Source organism: Numenius arquata, chromosome 8 (genome assembly GCF_964106895.1).
Source record: "Numenius arquata chromosome 8, bNumArq3.hap1.1, whole genome shotgun sequence".
Taxonomy (NCBI): domain Eukaryota; kingdom Metazoa; phylum Chordata; class Aves; order Charadriiformes; family Scolopacidae; genus Numenius; species Numenius arquata.
The window spans coordinates 52,655,271-52,666,511 of NC_133583.1; the positions used below are offsets into that span (position 1 = coordinate 52,655,271).

General features: G+C 57.2%; 1 protein-coding gene across 1 annotated transcript; it reads left to right on the forward strand.

Moving 5' to 3' along the window:
• The first annotated feature begins 8,042 nt into the window (after nt 1-8,042).
• Nucleotides 8,043-9,380, forward strand: FOXD2 (forkhead box D2). Its single transcript, XM_074152409.1, has one exon. It carries the CDS (start codon nt 8,043-8,045, stop codon nt 9,378-9,380), a length of 1,338 nt encoding a protein of 445 aa, XP_074008510.1.
• Nucleotides 9,381-11,241: the final 1,861 nt, after the last annotated feature.

Consider the following 11,241-nt stretch of genomic DNA (forward strand, 5'->3'; position numbering starts at 1 on the left):
TACAACCATGCCTGAAGGTTTGGATGAGGGTGCCCACGACAGCAGCAGTGTATGAGAGCAAGTCCAGCCTGGGAAGTTAGCTGTGAAGGAGATTCTTCCTTAGGAAAAATGAGTGGAAATGTGGAGGACACCTCCCTCCCTCCCTCCCATGGGAGGTCAGACCTTCATCCCCACTTCTGGGCTGTACCCTGCACACCCGTATCAGCCCCCCAGGGGCTCTGGCGGGCTGTGCTCCACAGGGTGGGAGCTGCTGGTGGAGCAGGTGACCCTGCCACTGCCTCCATTAGTACACCTGGGCCCTCACCTGTGGCTCAGGCATTGGCACCCATAGGTCCAGGACTGCTGCTAGCAGCCACTGGAGGGCATTATATGACATATACAGCCTTCTTATCCTGCAATATGTGCAGCCTACTTACCTTTCTCAGAGGCAGACATGGTAGAGAGCATGTACTATGGAAACACCCACATTGCCTTCTCCTCCTTTACATCCAAATGCCCATACCAGGGAGGCCAAGGCAGCTGACATCACCTGTGGGGAAGAGACAGGCCAGCTTGTGCCAGCGTGGGCTGGGATGACCCTCAAGTGCTTTGGACCTTCCCAAGCTGTCCCAATGTCTCAGCACATCGCCAACCCACCACAACGTGCCTGTGCAGCAGCCCGGAGCAGCAGGGCACGGCTGGAGGATTTTCTCTGAAGCCAGAGGTTAATTATGCTTTATTGGATAATTTTCAGCTGCCAGTCCTGGCAATAAAGGGGATTTCCTCTAGATGGCACGCTTATCTCTGCTCTGGGAGGGAAGCCCAGCGATCGCAGGAGCCCAGCGATGCATTTTTAGGGAGCAGAAAACTTATCCCAATGCCTTCATGCCCTGTTATAACACAATTTTAATGCTCAGCATCTAGACTATGCAAAAGCCTGGAAAATGGTAATAAGAAAAAGGCATTTTGTAACGAGTGTTGTCGGGATCCAGTTATCCCATGCTGGGTACTCATCCTGCAGAAATCAGGTATTTCTGAGTAACGTACAGGCAGTTGTGAAACATCAGCCTTTCCTGCAGCAGCTCTCAGTGTCATTTCTTCCATCCAAGTGATGAAGCTTCCTCTTCCCAGCAAGAATAAGCAGAGATTCACCTGCAGTAAGTGAAAGAAGGGGTGTGGGTGTGTGTACGTGAAGCTTCAACACCCCTGGAGTGGCTGGATTAATTTTAATCTGTGTGTTGACAGACAGGCTTTCCCTCTCTTGTCTCTGTGCAGCTCGGGGCAGCAAATTCTTCTGGTGGTTTGAAGAAAGGGGCAGAAGTTCACACCAGTCTGGAGATGCTGGGGATGGGTTTCTTGTGTGCCCCTTTTACCTACTGTGCACTGCAAAGCATCTATTTAATAGAGATGGAGAGCTCTACCTTGCAGCCACACTGCCACTGCCACAATGTCAGCCTGGGCTGTGCCAGGGCTGTGTGTCCCAGTGCGCAAAGCAGGGAATAGCTTTGGGTCCTGGACCTGAAGGAAGGAGCCACTGGGATGTGGAAGTGCTGGAGCTGGGCTGTGGGGTGAAGCCGTGACCTGGTGGAGATACAGTGGAGGAATCAGCGTCCTTAGCCATACGCTGGTGGGACAACAGAGCTGACTTTCACCCTTCTGTACAGATTCAGCCCCAGACTATAACGGTGATGCCTGGTTTGATATTTTCCCTTGGCTGTCTTCCACTGGATAAAGGGACAGGGTTAAGGGGTTTGGCTCTGCCTCTGCTTCTCTGCATGGGTGAGATGCTTCACCTCCCTCCTCATACTTTAGGGTGCAAACTTTTTCCCTCTGTTTATCCAGCTCCTTCCCAAGATGGAAACAGCAAAAAGTAACCCTGCGCTATACTCCTGTGCAATAGCAACATCACGGCTTCCAGCTGACTGAAGCATAATCTTATTTGAGGTCCATGAACCTGTAGATATCAGCATGTATGTGCAGGGCTGATTTTTCTCAAGGATACAGCAGATTCACCCCAACCTCATCCCCAGCTGGAGATTGCTGGATACTTCCAGATTTAGAGACTTCTATCCTCGACCATTTACTATGTGCAGAAAAAAAATAAAAAGGAATCAAACTCTTTTTCTCCCAATCCAGTAATTTTCCACCTTCTCTGTAATTTCTTCCTTTGAAGACCCTCTCTCTGTATTGCTTCTGGCCCACAAGCTGAGGGTCCTCTGCCTTTCTGGCAGAAGTGGACTTTTGCGAACTCGGTGGATGAGGCAGGCACTCAGGCTGCTGAACCACTGAATGCGGAGAGCTCGGCAGCAGGGGTTTCCCACGCACATTTGGCATGATCAGATAATAACACGGAAAACCTCATCACGAGTTTCTACATCCTTGTGAATCTGGCCATTTATTTAGGTTCTTGTACTGGTGCATCTACTTTTGGAAAATTTGATTCCCTCCCACATATTCCCCCCACCCCCTGCAAAATCTTCTCTTTTATTTTCAGGGGATCCAGGGAAGAATGAAGTGATTTAGCAGGCTTGTTTTCACAGGGATATTTTTCCTTGTGTGGTAGGCACAGTTACCAGGTTGTTCTATACACGTTGCCATGTGCCAGAGCATAATTGCCTTCCACATGCATCGGCCTTTGGCTAATGTGTTTTTTATGGCAACCAGGAGAGCTGGATTTGGTGAGTCTCAAAAGTGCACCTGGTGGTTTATGGCTCAAAATGACTGCGTTCCTCTGAGTCATGTAAGTGTGTGTGTGTATCCATCTCTTTTCATGTCACATTGCTGAAGAACAGTATGAAAAAAAAAAGCTTATACCAAGCCAGAGTTAATCAGTTGAGTGTTAAGCTGCATATGAGCTTGCCTGGTGGGCTTCAAATCCATGTGGGATGGGATCAGCTATGAATAGAGAGCAGCAGACAAAGTTTTTGAACTGCAAGTCCAAAACCAAGGTCCTAAAGTCAGATCACAGCACCTAAATAAATATGTGTGTATGGGGGGAGAGGAGTTTCCCACTTGTCTGAAGAGCAGGAAAGGCAGGGAGACTTGTTGTCCAGAGGTTCATGGTGGTTCAGCCGTGCACATGGGGTGCCTGGGAAAATTCAGCCCTGCCCATGGGGTGTCTCCCTTGAAATTCTGGCCTTTTTTGGTGTGGATTTTGAGACACCTGCGTTTGAAAATGCAAGTCAACAAAACCAAGCTGTCCAGCATCTGCACACTGCAGGGATGGATATAGGCACTTGTCTCCAGTGGTTTCCAAACTAGGAATTTCACCCATCTCGCGTTATCTGGCACCACCATTCCTACTTATCTCCCTACATTGGGAGCTCCTGGTGTGCAGGCTGCAAAGTGATCTTTGCAAGGCGGGAGCTGGTGGTACGGGGCTGGAAAAAAGGTTGAACTGCAGGGAGCACTGAAGGTCTGAGCCTTGGATATGGAAAGAAGAGAAATAATATCAAAGGAAATCACATAAGTGGAAAAAGAGCCCCCTGGGGCAGCCCAGGCAGCAGCAGGTCTGTCTTGTTCATGTTTTCAGAGAAGTTAGAGGTCAGCCAAGCTTGATAACGAGGTAATACAGAAAAATCCATCAGTGAGCCTTGGGGGACTTGTAGATGCGGTTCTCACCAGAATAAACGAATTTCGATGCTTCTCGGCAGAGGAAACAAGAACCATTATGTACTGCGAAGCCAATGGATCGCCTGGAAGGATCTGGGAGCAACACCGGCTGGGCTGGAGCTAAACCCCCACCCAAACTGCCCCGGCAGTGCACGGGAGCGCCGCAGGGCCCGATGCTGCCCTTCCCCGGGCACAGCGGTGCAGGATCAGGGCTTTGCCCCCCGGTAAACCCCAGCGCCGGGGGATGCTCCGGCCAGGACCGGCTTCCTTAGGCGGGGGCATGGCCAATGCCGGGGCAGGAGCAGCGATCGCACCCCCCGGCAAATAACGTTCCCGGCGGCGAGACAGGGAACGAGCTTTTCCCCGTGGAAAAAAAATTGTTCCTGGTCGTTGTTGGCGTTTCGCAGCTTGCAGGGGCTCCGACGCGATCCCACGGAGCTGCCCGGGTGGGGGTACCGGGAGCCCCCCGAGGGGGGGGAAACCTCATCCGAGGGTGATCCACCTGCTAAAGAGGTCTGCAGGGCATCAAAACACCGACCGACGCCTCATTAAGATAGGCAGGACAGACAGTGAAAGTCAATTTAAAGGAAAGAGAAAAAAAAAATAATCCTGATCGGTTGATGGGCACTTTTTTTTTCCTTTTTTTTTTTTTTTTTTTTTTCACTCTTGAGACTTTTTGGACATCCTCCCCACCCCGCCAGCTCTCAGCCCCACGCACGTTTGGTACCACAATTTAACGTGAAATGTAAAGCAGAGTCGGGTTAAAACGGGAGGTGGGAAGGGAGGCTGGCTGTAATGAAATACTTCAGAGAGGAGAGCAGAAAAATTAAAAATCTGCCCTAGGAAAAACGCTTCCTTCTCAGCCCCGAGCGCCTGGGAACAGTGGGACGATGACAAGGCGATGTTTTCGGGTAGATCGATAGGGTTTCTCTTTCGGGAGACCGCATCATTTCTTACCCGGCGTTCAAACCCGTGATTAAAACTCGCTCCTCGCTCCGTGTGTGGATGCACGGCCGGGAGCGTGTGTGTATATATACGTGTCTGGGATCCGACCATCTGGTTTGCTTCAGTCCCGGGTCTCCCTTTTCTAAATCATTTCGGGACGGGTGTAGTTTGGGTACTTTTTCTCGTTTTGATTTGTTTCTGCAGCCGATCTTGCCTGGCAAAGCCGAGTCTAATACCGACTCGGCGACCAGGAGCCGCTGGCAGATGGAGGGACGGGGACTCCTTCGCTGTCGTTGTCTTTTGGGTCGTTCCCGACTTTAACGGGGACGATATTTTGCCTTGAAACGGGCAGGAATCATGTCGACGGTGGCTGATCGGGACCCGCTGTTTCTCGAGCTGCGGCGGCTCTGGATGCGCGATGCTGAAGGGGGAGGTCCCGGCGACAGCGGGACAAGGCACCGGCCGCGTCCCTTCAACAGCCGTCTTCTACAGGTTCTCGCCTCCCTCTCCCCCCTCCTCCCCCTCAATATTTTCGGGCTCCCCGGGGTCCCGGTGCCCAGGAGAGCAGTGGCAAAGGAGTCCACCCGAGCCCCCCGCTGCCTGGGGCTCCCCCCGCGGAGGGGTGCGGGGGGACGGCGGGGCATCCCCCGGGCGGTGCCCGCTGCCCTCACCCGCTCGCAGCTCGTCATTTTGCTGCCCCCGAGTCCCCCCCCCTCCGCCCTCCCCTTCGCCGCCCTGCAGAGGCACAAGGCGCAGCTCCCGGCGGTTCCTCGCTGCCATGAAATGCACCAAGTGGAAATTCAATCGCCCCGTTGTGTGTGTGGTCGAAATCTCTGGCAGCTGCTTCGGAATTTTTTATGACACTTTCGTTTATGTAGGGGAGGCATAACTATTATTTTACTTAATAAAAATGGAAAGCGGGTCGGGTCTTTTCCCTCCCCGCTCTCTTCCATTTGTTCTTCGCGTTGCCTTTCCGCGGGGCTGATGAACGGAGAGCTTGAACAATGTCGGTAGGAAAGATGCGGCGTCTCCGAAGCATTTCCCCGTGTTTGCTAATTATATATATATAATTGAAATAAATATGTACATATAAGAAAAAATATAAACATAAATATATGTAGGTGAATACATATATGCCCATATGAGAGGGAGATGTATGCCTATGTGCTACAAACACAGATTATCAGCATCGGAGGAGTATAAAAGTGAAAGGGCTCAGGAAAGCTCCCTCAGCCCTACCACACGCCGGCAGGACAGACATCCCACCTTCCTGGGCAACTCTCAGCACAAGTTATTCATCTATTTCCCCCCTTCGGGTCGAGAAATCCTCCCGGATCGCAGCGCCGGGGGCGGGAGAGGAGGATGCGACCGAGTCCGCGCAGAGGCTCCGGCTCCGTAGTAGCCGCTTCAACCGGAGAAGTGCGGGCGAAGCGCCCTCCGCTCCTGCCCGTTCCTCGGGGTCCCCCAGAGCTCGGCCAGCCTGTGCACCGAGTCGTTAGGGCTTGAGTAATTGTGACCGGCATTTGGAAGCGGGGCCGCGCAGCTGTTTGGCCCGGCTCCCCGGTATTAGTGCTGGAGATTTTATCACCAAATGCTCGCACCTGTTAACGGCAGCGACTGGCAATTCATCACCGCGGATTCTCACACTGCTGAGCGCGGCCCTGGGTGGGGGGGAGATCTCTCCCTGGCACCCCCTTGGAGGAAACCATCCCCTTCCTCTCTGCCCAGGCACCCACCCCCGGGAAAGCGGCTACGTGTTTGCAGAGCCTCTAAGAGGGAAAAAAAAAAAAACAAAAAACACAACAAAAACCAAACAAAAAACCGTGCGAGCGCGGTTCGGTGTGTCCGCGGCAGAGACAGGGCCAAGGGGTTTCCACAGCCACCCACGGGGCACGGGGGTGGGCGGCTGCAGCCGTGGTCGTGTACCCCACCCTGCGCCGGAGTGGCCGCACCGGCCTTGTCCCCTGCGGGCGGGGGAGCGGGGCTCCGCCACCCGCCAGGACGCTGCTGTGGCTCCGGGGGGGGGAACCTGGGGTGCCTCTGGTTATGGGGAAATCCTCCCGCTTCGGCTGCAGCCCGCAGCAAGGTGGGTGTCCGCTGCCCACCGCCTCCTCCCTGCCAGCCGTCGGGGGGAGCGGTGCCAGGAGAGCTGCGGAGAGGAGACCCCGAGGCCGGAGGAGATTCTCCGTCCCGGAGGGTGCCTGGGGCCTGGCCGGGCTGCGGGTGGGCCACCTCGGAAAGCGGTACCCCGCCGGGCCAGCCCCGTCGGGCGGGGATGCGGGACTGGGGTGCCGTCTCAGCACCCCGTGGACACGCACAGCCTTCGCTTTTATTTATATTTTTTTTTTCTCGCGTGGGGGAAAGCTTGGCTGAGCGTTCCTCCTCGCTTTCCACCCCGCACCTGCCAGGCGGCAGCATCCCTTGCCGCGGGTGCGGGCCCGTGGGAGCCCCCGGGGGAAGCGGGTTTCCAGGCAGGGTGCTCCGGGCTCGGTGACGTGTCGGTGACGTGAGCGCGTGGAGAAGGGGAGCGGGGATCCCCAAATTCACATGACTTCTCAAGAGGGGGCCGAGGGCTAGGCCCTGGCGAAGCGAGGGATCCCACCGGCGAGGCTGCTGGAGGGCGGCAGCTCAGCCCCCAGCCCCGGGGTCGGGCAGACCTCGGGGGGTGAAGGGACCCTCCGCGGTCCCCGGGCAGAGGGAGGAGGCCGTCGCATCCCGCAGGAATGGGCCCTGCGAGCCTCCGGTACCGCGGGGGGGGGGGGGGGGGCGGGCTTTAGCCAGCACCACCCCCCTCCTCCCGCAGCAGCCGTCTCCAGGCGTAGTCGGGGGCATCCGAGCGCCGGGGGAGCGGGCAGCGTTTTTCCTCGAAAGCATCCCCGCCGGGGGCGGGGGCCGCGCTCCCCGGGGACCCGGGCCGGGCCGGGCCGGGCAGCCCCTCGCCGTACCCCGCGGGGGCTGCGGTGGGCGCCACGTGATGCCGGGGCGGCCGTATAAAGGCCTGGGGAGCGCTGGCAGGAGGCGCAGAGTGGGAGCGTTTTCACCGGGTCCCAGCTCGGGAGGGGTGTGGGGAGGGGGGAGCCGCCTTCCCAACTTCTGCCCTCCCCCCTCCCTCTTCCCCCGCCCCTCCCTCCCCCAGCCCAGCCAAGGAGCCGCCGCACCCCCCGCTTCCCCCCCCCCCTTTTTTTTTTTTTTTCCTCTCTCCTTTTATTATCATTATTACTATTATTTATTATCGCTGCTTCCAAGCTCCCTGCCCAGCCTCCGGGCGTCCCGTCTCTCCGCCCCCGCCCCGCGCCCCCTCCGCCGCCCCTCCCTCCGCAGCCACCACCCCGCAGCCCTGCCGCGGCCCCGCCAGCAGCGAGCGGGGCGCGGAGCGGCGGCGGCGGCGGCGGGGCGCGGAGTCCCAGCGGCGGCCCGCAGCCCTCCGGCACGGCCCCGGGCCCATCCCGGGAGCCGCCGCTAGGTGGGGGGGGGAGCCCGGCCCCGGCCGCCCCGGCCGCACAACAATGACTTTGGGCAGCAGCGGCGGCGGCGGCTGCGGGATCATGTCCGAGCGCTCCCCGGAGGAAGAGCCGCTCTCCGAGGTGGAGGACGCGGATATCGACGTGGTGGGCCCGTCCCAGGATGGGGGCAAGTACAGCGAGGACGAGGAGGAGGAGGACGAGGAGGAGGAAGAGGACGAGGAGGACGGCGGCGATCCGCTGGGGCTCGCTCTGCCGCGGAGCGGGGCCGCCAAGGCGCGCATGGGGGGGTCCCCGGAGCGGCTCTCCCCCGCCGGCGGCTCGGAGCCGGCCTGCGCCCGCGGCGCCGCGCCCGGGGAGAAGGCGCCCGCGGGCGGAGGCGGCGGCGGCGGCGCGGGGGGGAAGAACCCGCTGGTGAAGCCGCCCTACTCCTACATCGCCCTCATCACCATGGCCATCCTGCAGAGCCCCAAGAAGCGGCTGACGCTGAGCGAGATCTGCGAGTTCATCAGCGGGCGCTTCCCCTACTACCGGGAGAAGTTCCCCGCCTGGCAGAACAGCATCCGCCACAACCTCTCCCTCAACGACTGCTTCGTCAAGATCCCCCGGGAGCCCGGCAACCCGGGCAAGGGCAACTACTGGACGCTGGACCCCGAGTCCGCCGACATGTTCGACAACGGGAGCTTCCTGCGCCGGAGGAAGCGCTTCAAGCGGCAGCAGCAGCTGCACCCCCCGCACCCCGAGCTGCTGCTGCGGGCCGGGGCCGCCGACCCCGCCGCCTTCCTGCCCGGCTTCGCCTACGGACCCTACGGCTACAACTACGGCCTGCAGCTCCAGGGCTACCCCCACCACCACCACCACCACCCCGGCGGAGGCGGCGGTGGCGCCGCGGGAGCCTTCCCCTTCCCGGCGCCGCACTGCCCGTTACCGGCTCCGCCGCCTCCCGCCGCCGCCTCCGTCTTCTCCGCCGCCTCGGGGCTGCCCTCCTTCCTGGGCGGCGAGCTGAACTGCAGGAAATCCTTCTACCACCCCCAGCTGAGCCCCACCGCCCTGCCCGCCGCCCTCCTCCAGACCCTCAAGCCGGACCCCACGCCCGCCGGTGGCGGCGGCGGCGGCACCAACCACCCCTCCCGGCCCTCTTTTTCCATAGACAACATCATCGGGGGGGCCGTGCCCCCCCCGCCGCCCAGCACCAACCCCAGCGCCGCTCCCGCCGCGCCCTACCCCGCCGGCCAGGCGGGTCCCCCGGCGCAGGTCCTGGCCGTCCTCAGCCCCGCCTTGGCCCCGGCACAGCCCCAGGTCAGCCTGGCACACGAGCCGCTCCTGCAGCCGGCCCAGAACTTTTCCAGTAAAATCACAACCCTGAGCAGCTGTCATTTTTAAAGTGTGCCGGGGAGGTGGTGGTGGTGAAATAGGGGGGGGGGTGGGGTGGGGGAGAGTCGCGAAGCAAACGGCCCCTTCCCAGCTCTCCCCCCCCCCCCACCTCCGAAAATGCTCCCTTTCCCCTCTCCCCATCCCCCCCCATCTCCTCCTGTTGTGTTTTAAGGTAGGAAATATTTCCTCTTTTTTTTTCTTTCTTTCTTTTTTTTTTTTTTTTTTTAATTTTTACTTTATTTCCAGGCTCTGTGACATCCAGATCTGTTTGTGTCTCTTTGCTCGGAAAGAAAAAGAAAATTAAATAAAGCGGGAGGGCGGGAGGCGGGGGAGGGGGGGGGAGGGAAGAATAACACGATTTCGTCCCGCAATCGCCAAAGCGTATTTATAAATTGGCCGTAACAGAAGCTGGGACTTGGGCTGGTTGAACACGCAACGTCTTACGGGGGGTGAGGGGAGGAATGTTAAGAAAGAAACGGTCTTAGGGTCGGAAATGTTTTCTTTGAGAGGTGCGGGTTTTCCGCGAGGGTCCCCCAAACCGCCTGGGAAAGTGGCCAGGGGAGTTGCAGACGGCCCCGGTGGCAGCGAGCTCGTTTTCGTTCCTGCAAATCTCTCTCCCGGGCGGTTTTGCCATGTGTGTCTGTCTCTCCCCTACTCTCAAAGAAAACGTTTTAATGGCTCGATCTTATTTTTAGTTTCTTTGAAGCTTCGGGTTTGGTTTTAAAAGGCACTGTTTAGGGTTTCTTTATTTTTAAGAAGAAAAGTTGGTGGAACTCAGGACTGCGGTTTATTTTTTTTCTTTCTTTTTCTTTTTTCTTTTTTTTTTTTTTTTTTCTCCAATGAGACATTCAAATGCACGTTTAAAAGAAAATACGATCCTTCAGGAAGTTTGGAGAATTCCCATACTTTTTTACTTTTTTTTTTTTTTTCGATCCCCCGTTTTCCCACCCCCTCCGTGCGTGGGTTTTTTGGTGTATTGGTAATTATTTGTATATAGATTATTCGGGAGCTAATGAGCGGAGTCCAGTTAACTCTTCACTGGTTGTGCATCCGTCATATCTATTTTATTGAGAGAATCTGTGAATAATTTGATGTGGAAAAGGCAACAGAATTTTGTCCACCGTTGGTGTAAATTAATAAATGTTTGTGACCTGGTTAAAAACAAATAATAATAATCCAAATCGTTCTTTGCGATGTCCTTTGTCACGCTGAGAGCCGAGAGCCCCGCTCGGGCCTCGGGGAAGCGAGTGGCTCCCACCTTCGGGCTGGCGACACTGGGCCGGCCGCGGGGCTGAGCCCTCCCCTCCGCGGCCGGGCGCGAAGCCTGCGCTGGGCTGCTCCGCGCCGCCTCCATTCCCATCGCTGCCACACCGGCCGTGCCACCCCCGGGGGGTGGTGTCCCCCTTCTTTGGGTCCGCGGGCCGGCAAGGGAAAGGACCCCCCATTTTTTTTTGTTGTTGTTAATTTTATTTTTTTATTTCTTTGTTTGCTTTTTGGTGTGTGTCCCCCCTGTCCCCCTCCCCCCCCCCCAAAAAAAAAAAAACAAACCAAAACCAAACCCACAACCCTCTGCTTGTTTCCAGGGGAGGGAAGTGGGGGCCGGGAGAAAGGTTTCTCCCTTCTCTCCCCCCTCTGCTTCCCTTTATTTTGTTTGGAAAAGTTGACACATGAGAAAATAAGTTGGAGGGTTTCCCCCCCGCACACACGTCCCCCTTGGGCCTGCAGCATTTGAATGACCGAATGAAACTTGATCTCCGCCTAAGTTTTGCAACAACTTACAAAGTAAATAAACATCTTTAAGCGCTCCCTTCTCCTCCAAACATCTTCTCTCCCCCCCCCCTTTTTTATTTATTTCAGGGACCAAACGTGG